Below are 12,364 nucleotides of genomic sequence, written 5' to 3'. Positions count from 1 at the left end.
AAACAGGCTATTGTGATATATGCAATGTAAATGACTAGTAAGATCTCCTGAACTATTCATTGGAGTAGTCATAGCTTAAAGCTGTAAAACATTTTTTTTACCCTTATTGTGTATATTGTGGTGTCCCAAAAAAGAGAAGGATTTCTTTAGTATGGATTATTGTTTCATGCGATTTTTAAGTTGTTTTCACATTCATGTTTCATATGCAGTTATGCATTCTTTAACTACTGCTGAATATGTGTATATACAGTACAATACTGTTTTGTAGTTATACAGTACAATGTTCTACATACTGTAAAGTTGCATTACAGTACATTGCTGTAAAACCAAAATACAGTAACTTACTGGCAACCATTCTGCCAGTAACTTACTGTAAAAATACAGGAACATTTTTAACAATGTATGTTATGGGGTCCAAATGTCCCCACAAAGATGGTAATATTCAAAATCATTGTCCTTGTTGGTCCCCATGAGGAAACAAGCTTATAAATCATACAGAATTGAGTTTTTTGGAAATCTAAAAATGCAGAAAGTTTTGTGTGAGGGGTAGGTTTAGGGTCTCTACAGAACCCAAATAATTCATCATGTTTCATATCCAGACCTTAAACTGTTAGAATGGCTTTCACCCAGGCTTGTTACTTGTTTCTAAAGACAGCACTGCCACCATGTGACGAATCTTTGAGTGTCATACTGGTTATAGTTGACTTCTGTGCTCAAGCCTGACAACAACAGTTTAAAACATTATTACTTTTGAGAGTAAAGTTCAGAAAGGGCAATGTACAGTTTTGATATCTACTGTATATGGTATCTAAAAAGTAGCCTACCTTATTTACTCCTTAAAGGTCCATATTAGTAGGCCTACCTAAAGTGTACATATTACCTAAATGGTATATAGTTCATTTTAAATGGTTCCACCCCAGTGACAGCTTTTGTACCTTTATTTTCAAGAGTGTATGTGGTTGCAAATGTTTCTTACACATAAGTCTCCGTTTCCTTGAAAGTGAGTCTATAGGATTTTTTATTTTTGCCTGCTAAAAGACTGACTGGGTAAAACTGGAAGCATTCCCTTATACCTTAGCAAGCCAAATAATTTGAGGCAATATTTATGTCACAAGTTATGCACCAAACATTAATACTTAAGGTTGGGTGTTTGTTCAAATATAAGCTATTTAGTGTATAGAACATGCATCAGAGGAACACGTGCACAGTAGCCATCTTTAGAATTGATCTTTGAACTTCCGTTTTTGCGGTAGCTCTAGCAATGCTGTTGAAGTGAAGTGGATTTTATTGTAGAGTTAACGAAAGTTATCATTTGCATTGTAGGCCTAATGTTCGAAGTGGATGTCATAACAAATGTCAGTAGGCTGGGAGGATTTTAAAATGAGCAGTTCATTCATAAGTTCTTGTACCTTCAGGCTGTGGAAATATTAACCGGAAGACCGAAGACAAAGAGTGCAGAGTCGAAAAGGGGCGGAGCTACATAAGGTCTATGTTTATCAGTTTGTCAGTTGAAACATCAGCATTTATTGTAAGCTCGGTGTGAGATCTTTTTATAGAAAGTGATAACTTTAAGGAGATTTATGATCGGTGATCAGGTTTACAGCATTGAATTTTATTGCTCTGCTTTAGTTCAGCATCCAATGTATTCTCAGAGTTGTTTCTCAGTGGCCTTTGACAGTTAATTATGTGCCATAAGACATTAATTCTTGTTTGAGCATAGCTTAGGAACACTGCTCTCATCTTATCTGTTAACAAGATGTGCAGGACTTTATCATACAATTATGATAAACTTGAAGCAGTAAATGTTTTACTTGTACTTAAAGGAAACAAAAGGCACAGTTTGCATGCATTCATTTTTACGTTACGACAGTTACCAAATCATAAACGCAGAACTTAAACAAATAGAATGGAAGGATGTGATTCACAGCTTTTATTCAAACCTGCAAGCAAGTCTGACAACAAGTGAAATGGCTGTGTCCAAATTCCAGTAATGAAAAGAAAAGGCACTACAGAGAAATGAGCAGCAACTTTGCATGCATTCTCTGAAATTATGTTTAAAACCGCATGCTCTGCTGAAGCTGTGGCTTAGAGATTAGTGGCTCTCGTGTGCTACAAATGGGTTTGATTGAGTCTTTTCTCCTCTGTTGGAAACAAGAGAGAACGTGTAACGTCTGCATATGGCTATGGCTTGGGAAAAGGCCAATTTTTTATCAGTGCAGTGATCATGTGTTCTTATTTCATATCTACATTATTATGGTGGTTATCTGTAAATGTCGAAGGTCAAGAAGGTTGGTATATTATAACATATCAGTGAATGTTGTATCCTGTAATGTTACAAAAAGCATTTTGAATAAGTTGGGTTGAAAATAAGAAATAATAATAATGAGAAATAATAACAACCTCCTGTTTTAGTATCAGCAAATGAGGCAAAAATTAGCACATCTCATGGATATTATAATTAATAAAAAAAAACAATAAATAAATAAATTCAGTAGTTGCCAAAGCAACATTTCTCATTTTTATTTAGTTTAACTTGATGTATTAAAATAACTAAAATGACAAAATAAATTAATTAATAAATTAGTAAAAACTATATAGACAACAGTAAAATGAAAAATATGAAACTAAAAACTAATTCAAAATATTAATAAAAACTATAATAAAATCTAAATTATGCTAAATAACTCCACCTTTCATTACATATTATTATCAGACAAACAAACAATAAATAAATGTTTACTGATATTTATATAAAAAAAAACACAAACTATTGAATATTTCTCTTTGTTTTCTCCAAAGAAATAAATTAGAAACTGTGGAAATTAGGATTTGTTTGGCTAACATGGGCTGACTGCATGACTATTATTTGTGACGAATTATTACTGTCCATTCTGTGGCCTTTTTTTTTGGTAATTTAAAACTTACAATTTTTCAGGTTCAGGTTTTCAGAATCAGGTTCTTAGCATGTTTCGCACAAACTGTGTTAAATGCACAATCCCCAAATGCAGGCGGATGCCCGTTTATCACAATTTATTGCCGGATTCCAATCATAATGAATACTACAATATACAAAAATCTATGTTTATTGAATATAGAAAATATACATTTTATTGTAGAATTCATTATGATTAAAGGCACAATATGTAATTTTCGCTGCTAGAGGGCGTGTATTCAAAGTAAACAAAGAGACAAACACAGTGACGGAGTGTGGAATCATGGGAGTTGTGGTCTTCATCCCCACAGCCGATGCAATCCGACGGGACTCGGGCAGAAATCATGTTCATGGATGAGCTAATGATTTATTAACGTTGTAGAATGAAGCAGGGTGAGGCTGAAAGCCGTTGAAGCGAAACGAGGCCGCTGAACGAGCGCGACACACGGCTCGAAAGCAGCAGAGCTTTTATTATGCCACAGTCGACTGCTTCCGCTCCTTCCGGTCGTGTGTATGTGGGGTAAAGCAGCGCCGTTTTATCATACTAGATACATTTGAAAGTTCTGTTATAATTCTACTCTGTGCGGTCATCACCGGTCTAATAAAACGCACAACATATTAAAGCGTCTTTGGTGTTTCCATGTTTTCTACAAAACGGAAATCGAGGGGTTATGACGTCATTGGCAGGCGACACGATGACACTATAGACACGGTCCGTGTCACTAGTTAAAATTGCTTATTTCTCTGGATTTAAACATTCTTCGAAACATTTGGGATAATGCAAGTACACAAGTCAGCAAAATATATAACACTGTTCTAGTGGTTTTTGGATATTTTAATAAAAAAATCATACATATTGTGCCTTTAAATGAATCTGAACATATTGTGCTGGCACATATAGCAGTCATTTGGATATATATTGACAGTATCAGCATGTTTAACTTTAATTTAAAAATGATGTGTTTAGTTTCCAATATAACTGTAGAAATAATAATAATCATTAGTTACATTTATATAGCACTTTTCTGGGTAGCCTACTCAAAGCGCTTTACACAAAAGCGGGGGAATCTTCTCAACCACCACCAGTGCTTATTCACCGCCATTAAATTTTTTTTGCAACATAAATATTGATAAGAGAACGGTTACTGAGAAGTCAGTAAAGTTAGTCATGTGATCTTAACATGGCAACTCTCTCCATATGACTGATATGACTTTGTCTTCATAATAATCTCAAATAAAACAGCCCCCCAGCACAAAAACATGCACAAAAGTAAAAACTTTTTGCAAGTGGTATACAGTTAAAGGCAACCCAAATTCCAAAAAAAAACAAAAAACAGATTTTTTTAACAGTTAGGTCAGACTGACCTGCTGCTTGCTTATCTGTAGTCTCTATAATTAGATAAATACAATTTGCAACTGTTTACATTTTTTAAAACGATAATGAGCCCAAAGCAGTAACAAGGAGATAAGAATTCTGTTAGCACATGAGTCTCTCAGTTCTGAAGTGAGAGGCGGAGTCTTCATCTTCCTGAAGCTTTAGGCTATAGACAGCTTGTGTTGGAGCACTGACCGTCACTTCTTTGGAGAAACTTAGGACAGCACTTTGGGAAGATGCAGTACGACTATAGTAAAAACAAGGACGAGCATCCGGAGCCTATCAAAGCTGAAGTAAAAGGTAGGAGGAGAAAAATACGTTGCCAGTAACACGCGCCTGCATTGAATCACTGCCGTTTGTTTATAAACCGAGTAGCCTACTAAAAAAAACTTAACGCGTAACATATTTTTTATTTGCACTTCTCCGTGTTTTATATTATTTCTCACAAGAGGCAGAGCGTCTTTAGTAAAGCAATGATATTGTAAGGCTACACAATTCACAAAAAATGTTCAGCATATCCGTCTCTGTAAAGCCATGTCATAACAAGTAAACAAAAATTACCACAATGCACAATTTTGTAATATATTGCATTATTTGGTGTCTTTTATTAAATAGATCACTGTTGTTAACGTTCTTTGGAGCTCATATGGCAAATACCTACCATGTTTTTAAAGAAACAGTCACAAAAGTATAAAAATATATAGCCTACCTAGTACCATGTAGGCCTATATTGGTTTGTTAAAATATATTGAAATTGTCAAATTGGCTATGAAATAATGTGCTCATTTATATAACTACACGCAGCAATTCTCACGTTAAAGCACAATGAAGCATACAATTGTCATTAATTCATGTTTTGCAACTGTAACTTTTCTCTTTTAAAAAACACCTTTAAGAACAATTCTCAGTGATTAAATACATTCGTTGCATATAATAAACCTGAAGCGGAATATTTTTCATATACTTTGTCACCATGTTTAGTCCAAAGGGAATAACGCTTGAGTAAGAATGCCTGAAAACACTATAATTAGATGCAGTTCTCTGTCATCTATTAAATAAAAGTAATCGCAGACATGATACAATTGTTAGTTTTCACTGTACTTCCTCCAGGGTTCATACAGAGTTTTGAAAGTTTGGAAAGTGCTTTATTTTAACAGTTATGTTTTCAAGGTTTGGAATGTATAATCATTTTCAATATCTTCCATGAAAATGCTTTATATATATATATATATATATATATGGAGTGAGAGACTGGAATTGAGAACCAATGGTATATATAGATCAGTGCTCTCATGGCACTGAATCAACACAAGCACAAAGAACACATGAAAAATCCTCTCTTCTCAGCCACCATAAAGGTAACCCAGACACCGTATAATCTTCAGTAATAACTCATTTACTTAGGACAAATATTTGCGTTGTGAAATAGGTTGATGTGTATACGTTAAAATCCATACTAGAACACTTATCATTGTACTGAAACCTGTCCTGTCATTTACATGGTGACCAAAAGCCACATTTTTTCATTTTTTGACATTCACATCATAATCTCTTTGTATTTAGTGACTTTTTATTAAATAAAACCAGTCAAAATATTAAAATAATACAGTAGTGATTAAAAAATAAATAAATCAATGATTCATTTGAATTAAAAATGTGTGTGCAGCTTACACACATACACCAGACAGAAACTGCTTCATGCAACAATATAAGTAAATGTAAAGTAATTTTATAGTTTATTATAAACAGCTTCCCCACCCTTAAAAAGCACCGGCTGCTACTGCTTGAAAGTACTGGAAAAGTGCTTGAATTTCCCTCTTTCTAATCTGTATTTGCATTTACTTATATAGAAGATGCTTTTGTTCAAAGTCTACGGTGGCCGAGAAGTGCAAAGCAAATCACAATTCTGAAAATAAAATAACAAATTACAAACGCAAATGCAAATCTAAAAAACAAAATAACAATTCAGAAAACACAACAACAATTCAGAAAACATTATAACAAGTCAGAAAACACAACGACAAATCCGAAAACAAATTAACAAGTCAAAACACAACGACAAATCAGACAAACCGGAAGAGGTAGGTATAGTTTGAGACAGCGCCATTGGTTTGAGATTACTCACCGCTGACTGGACGAGACATCTGTCAATCAACGTATACAGAGAAGAACCAGCCGAAGAACAGCAGAGTCATGGTAGAAAGTTCGGAGATTGTATTAAAGTAGCTCAGTTTAATTGTATTATATGAATTACCCTTACTATGGAATAAAAAATATGGAGTGTATATTTATTTATTTATATTTAGTTAAAAGTGGCTGTAAATCATCAGCTCCAGTGGTGCAGATGGATAAGCGCTTGTTGTTGGCTTTTTGACGCGATCGATCCCGCCTTTTGTCGAACTTTTTTTCTCCCTTTTCAAATCTCGTATCACATCGTAAAGGCATTTATTTTCAATAAAAATTAAGGAAATAATCAAAAAGTTGAAAATAAAGTATGGGGTAAGGTTAGGGTAGGTGTAGGGAGGGCTTTATTGTACCAATAAGGTGGCATCCATTTAATAATTCAAATTAAAATTATAATTTACACTCAATACGTTATTATTGCATACTGTTTTATAATGTACTACAATACTGAAGTGCAGATAATTGCCACTATTTTCAACAAGTAGTATACTTGATAGTAGAAATCCTGCTATTTTAACATAGTGTAAATAGGTATTTTCATTTAGTGTAAATAGAATCCATTGCTAATACGAGATTTGAAAAGGGAGAGAAAAAAAGTTAGGCAAAAGGCGGGATCGAACCCGGGTCGATCGCGTCAAAAAGCCAACGACACGTGCTTATCCATCTGCACCACTAGAGCTGATGCTTTACAGCCACTTTTAACTAAATGTAAATAGACACCCCGTATTTTTTATTACAGAGTAAGGGCAATTCATACAATACGTTTAAACTGAGCTACTTTAATACCATCTCCGAACTTTCTACCACGACTCTGCTGTTCTTCGGCTGGTTCTTCCCTGTATACGTTGATTGACAGATGTCTCGTCCAGTCAGCGGTGAGTTAGCTGTCTCAAACTATACCTACCTCTTCTGGTTTGTCTGATTTGTCGTTGTGTTTTCTGACTTGTTAATTTGTTTTAGGATTTGTTGTTGTGCTTTCTGAATTGTTATTTTGTTTTTTAGACTTGCATTTGCGTTTGTAATTTGTTATTTTGTTTTCAGAATTGTGATTTGCTTTGCACTTCTCGGCCACCGTAAAAGTCGCTTACAAAATGTATCATAAAGAAGCTGACAATATGTGTCATCATGATAATGAATTTAAAAAATAAACCAAAACAGTGCACAAGTAGAGCAGAAGTGTAAATTACAGAAAATAGAGAATTTTTGTTTGTTTGTTTTAAGTGTCTTAAGGGGTATCTTTATTTATGGATCTAGTGCTCATGTAGATCTTTAGCAGTTTTCTCTTTGCGATAGCAAATGATTTTGACAGAGAAGCGGACATAAGCAGTTAATTATAACAAACTGCTCCACTTAAAACAGTTTAAGCATGTTTTGTTGTCTCTGCAGGCTTGATTCCTGAATGGCTGCAGGGCACGCTTATACGCAATGGACCCGGCCTCTTCTCTTTGGGAGAGACAAGATATAACCATTGGTTTGATGGAATGGCACTTTTGCACAGTTTCACAATTAAAAAAGGTATTTAATGTCTATCATCATTCTGTGTGCATTTCTACGTGTTACCTCGGTGCTCCACATGAATATATTGATTATTGTTTAATTTTCAGGAGAGGTGACATATAGAAGCAAATATCTTCGAGGTGACACCTACAACTCCAACACGCAGGCCAACAGAATAGTGGTGTCAGAGATGGGGACAATGGCATACCCAGACCCATGCAAAAATATATTCTCCAAGTAAGTAACATAATTCAGTCAATTCAGAAAGAAAAAAAAAACATGTTGGCCTATTTATCAAAACATGACTCTTCAATGAAAAGCAGAAATGCATCAATTTCATGTGAAGAAATCTCACCTCAATTATTTTGTTAGAGATTTTATCCTTAATTTAACCTTTAAGAAGCATACTACTAGGTATTAATTAGAGTACTTTACCTTGTCATTTTTATGGAAATTAACCCATGTAAACGAGAATTGAGAATAATATAAAACCTGTTAACTCATGAGACGAACAGCTAAAATTCAACTAGTGACTGACTATAAGAATAGAGTATAGAGTTTACTATGCATATAAAACAGTTCATCAGATGGTAATATCTCTAAATGTTCTTTTTAACTCTCTTTTCAGAGTGATCACCTTTCTCAGTCACACCATCCCGGACTTCACTGACAACTGTGGCAATAATATAATCAAATATGGAAATGACTACCATGCGACATCTGAAACCAATTATATTCGTAAAATTGACCCCATCACTTTAGAGACTCAAGACAAGGTAAAAAAAAAAAAACCAGCTTGTAAAATCATCTTGTTCAGTCATGGAACTCTAGATGGCGCTGACTTTTATGCCCTTTACATGCAATCTGCTATCATTTTGTACATGGCACAAGCTGATTGGCCTCTGTTGATTCTGCTGCAGATGAGATTGTTGGCTCATCATTTAAATAATCTGGTTCAGTGTTTGCTGTTAGCTGATTCCTCTGAAACCCCCCAGCTCCACTTGTCTAGATTTGCTACAGGATTTATGTATGCCTGTTTATGCAGCAGCAGCAAATCTTACATGCTCACAGCAGCTTGTCTACGTATCTTTGTCAGTAACAAGTCCATACAGCAGCAGCTTGTATAGCAGGTTTATTCCGCCAAGACCAAATACATTAACATTGTCTTATCTGCCAACATGTGAAAACTTTTCTGAGAGTTGTCATGATTGAAATGTTCTTCATACTTGCATGTTCTCAAAGAATATTGCTGTTGCTTTATTCACTCAAGGTGGACTACCTGAAATACCTTCCTGCAAATATTGTGGCATCACATACGCATTATGATAAAGAGGGAAATAGCTACAGTATGGGAACATGCATTGCAGAGAAGGGCAAAACCAAATACATGTTGTTCAAGGTTCCAGGAGGAAGTAAGTGTGCTGTCATAATTTCTGTTTCATGGTGCACCTTACTCTTTCTCATCTTTGTTCAAATCCGTAACCTCAAGTATTATACTTGGCTCAGATTGCACGGTTCATAGAGACTTGAGTGTAGTTTATTTTGACTTGGACCTGTAATGAACCACCAAGCAACCACCAAGAACACTATAACAACTGCATAGTAACATGATAAAAACTAGAACACATTCGCAACAGCAAAGCAATGCTCTGGCAGCCACCTGCTACAACACCTTAGCACTATGCTGTTGAGTTTTGCAGCTGCAACAATTTCTCACATTTAAAAAAATGTTTTTGCAATACCGTTTATAGCCACTAGTAGCCACTAACTCAGCAGCCATATTTGCAGTGACGGATAGCTTTACCAGCTGGCAACTGTAGATTATATTATATTAGAGATAACTTCCAAATCAAGAAAACATTAACAATTGGTTTGTAAAGGTGTCTTAAAGTAATAGTTAACCCAAAAATGTATATTTGCTGAAAATGATAGGCTATTCAAGATGTAGATGAGTTTGTTTCTTGATCAAAACAGGTTTGCAGAAATGTAGCATCACATCACTTGCACACCAGTGGGTCCTCTTCAGTGAATGGGTGCCGTCAGAATGAGAGTCCAAACAGCTCTGATAAAAACATCAAAATAGTACACAAGCAATCCAGTCAAGGACTACAGTCCATCAATTAACGTCTTGTGTAGTGAAAAGCTGCATGTTTGCAGAAAACTATTTCATCATTAAGACGGATTTGTAACTTTAAAATGTTGCTTCCAGCTAAAATATGAGTCCTCTATCCATAATATTGATTTCTGCAGTTGAAAAAGTCATCTCATCTGTATCAGGAGAGATGTGTGCACAGATCAAGCATCATTTACAATTGAAAACAGTCAAACACTTCTAAACAAATTTGATGTGAGATTGTGGATTTTTTCGCTGGACGAAGTGTAATTATGGATTATGGACTCCTATTTTTGCCAGAAGTGATAGTTTGAAATTAAAAATGCCTTAAGGATGGATTTGTCTCTAACAAACAGCTTTTCACTTCACAAGATGTTAACTGATGGACTGGAGTGGTGTGGATTACTGTGTTGTTTTTAACAGCAGTTTGGACTCTCATTCTGACGGCACCCATTCACTGCAGAGGATCCACTGGTGAGCAAGTGATGCAATGCTAAATTTCTCCAAATATGTTCTAATGAAGAAACAAACTCATCTACATCTTGGATAGCCTGAGTGTGAGTAAATTTAGAAAAGCTAAGTTTCTTTCATCACTTATTACATGACATGCCAAGAACTACTAGCCCTCAACAATGTTTTTTTAAATCAGGTAGGTCAGACGGGTCTCCACCGTTGAAAAGTGCTGAGGTCGTGTGCACCGTGCCCTGCCGTTCCCTCCTCACGCCCAGTTATTACCACAGCTTTGGCATGACTGACAACTACTTTGTCTTTATTGAGCAGCCCCTAAAGCTGGATATCCTCAAAATGGCCACAGCCTATCTGAGGAGGGTCAGCTGGGCCAGCTGCATGAAATTCCACCCTGAAGACAGTGTAAGAATGAACTCTTTCGAGATCTCTGAGTGTAGTCATTCTTTCACTAAACCATTCTTTCATCGCTTATGTTCATCAGACCCTGATTCACCTTATTGACCGAAAGACAAAGAAGGAAGTGGGGATCAAATTCTACACGGGTGCGATGGCTGTCTACCATCAAGTCAATGCCTTTGAAGATGATGGCCATGTTGTTTTTGATGTGATCTGCTATGATGACAACGGCTTGTATGAAATGTTTTACCTGGACAAGTTGAAGGAGCAGATGGGAGCAGATACTATGTACTGCAAGCCAACGTGCAAAAGATTTGTTTTGCCCCTTAGCGACATGGTATGTTATGTTGTTCACAGTGTTTGCAAGGCAGCACTGATTCTGGTTGGTTTTGTTTTAAAACCTTGAACCTTTAGCTGCTGTGCAAATATCACCATTAATAGAAATATTCTTTATGTTCTTTTCAAAGCATCTGATTATAGACAGTAAACAGATGGTTTATTTATTTATTTTGTTTCATTCACACCCAGGGTGAGACAGGTGAAGATCTGGTCAAGCTTAAATACACAACAGCAAGTGCTGTGAAGGAGAAAGATGGAAAAGTTCTGTGTCAGGGCGAGGTTCTCTGTGATGGTAAGCCAATGACAATGGGGAGGCTTAATTCCTCTCTCTCTCGCTTTCGGTGTGTGTGTGTAGGCCTCAGTCGCACTCACCTCCATGTGTTTTTCCTTTGATACCATAGGTTTTAACTACAAATTTTCTTACTTAATATGTAAGTTAATGCGTAAAATAAACTTAGTGGGGAAAAAATGTACTGAAATCTCTCATACAAACAGCTGTTCATTGTAATAGTCATCTTATTTTCATTATTTTAAGATTATTAGTCCTCAATTTGGTGAACACTCCAAGTGTCATGATGGTCACAAACCATTCATTTCACCAAGCTTATTGCACACTAAAAAAAAACACACGGATCATGATTTCAAGTCATTTTAAGTTTGAATGTGTCGTGATATAAAGCGGTGATATCTAAGTGAGTGAGTTGTTTACTTTTTTGTTGAGTGATTGTGTGTGGTCATGGTATTCCCTATGTTATGGGGACCAAATGTTCCAACAAGGATAGTTATACCAGTAAATTTTGCACTTGTGGGGATATATTTTGGTCCCTATGATGAAACAAGCTTATAAATCATACAGAATGAAATGAATGAAAGATCTAAAATGGCAGAAAGCTTTGTGTGAGGGGATAGAAAAATACAGTATAAGTTTGTACAGTATAAAAATCATTATGCATATGAAATGTCCCCATAAAACATGGAAACCCAATGTGTGTGTGTGTGTGTGTGTGTATATATATATATATATATATATATATATATATATATATATATATACACTGAG

General features: G+C 35.5%; 1 protein-coding gene across 1 annotated transcript in view; it reads left to right on the top strand.

The window, feature by feature from the left end:
- The first annotated feature begins 4,418 nt into the window (after nucleotides 1-4,418).
- LOC107584751 (beta,beta-carotene 15,15'-dioxygenase-like) overlaps nucleotides 4,419-12,364 on the top strand; it is a 9,980-nt gene continuing 2,034 nt past the window's right edge. The window contains exons 1-8 of the mRNA XM_016271470.1: nucleotides 4,419-4,607; nucleotides 7,878-8,006; nucleotides 8,096-8,225; nucleotides 8,617-8,764; nucleotides 9,259-9,400; nucleotides 10,751-10,971; nucleotides 11,051-11,302; nucleotides 11,494-11,596. Of these exons, the coding sequence (XP_016126956.1) occupies nucleotides 4,544-4,607; nucleotides 7,878-8,006; nucleotides 8,096-8,225; nucleotides 8,617-8,764; nucleotides 9,259-9,400; nucleotides 10,751-10,971; nucleotides 11,051-11,302; nucleotides 11,494-11,596 (1,189 nt within the window). The 5' untranslated portion in view covers nucleotides 4,419-4,543. The remainder of the gene's footprint in view (nucleotides 4,608-7,877; nucleotides 8,007-8,095; nucleotides 8,226-8,616; nucleotides 8,765-9,258; nucleotides 9,401-10,750; nucleotides 10,972-11,050; nucleotides 11,303-11,493; nucleotides 11,597-12,364) is intronic.

Source organism: Sinocyclocheilus grahami, unplaced genomic scaffold (assembly GCF_001515645.1).
Source record: "Sinocyclocheilus grahami isolate Dianchi unplaced genomic scaffold, SAMN03320097.WGS_v1.1 scaffold62.1, whole genome shotgun sequence".
Taxonomy (NCBI): domain Eukaryota; kingdom Metazoa; phylum Chordata; class Actinopteri; order Cypriniformes; family Cyprinidae; genus Sinocyclocheilus; species Sinocyclocheilus grahami.
Note: the sequence above shows the minus strand (reverse complement) of the source record. Positions and strands in the feature narration are given on the sequence as shown.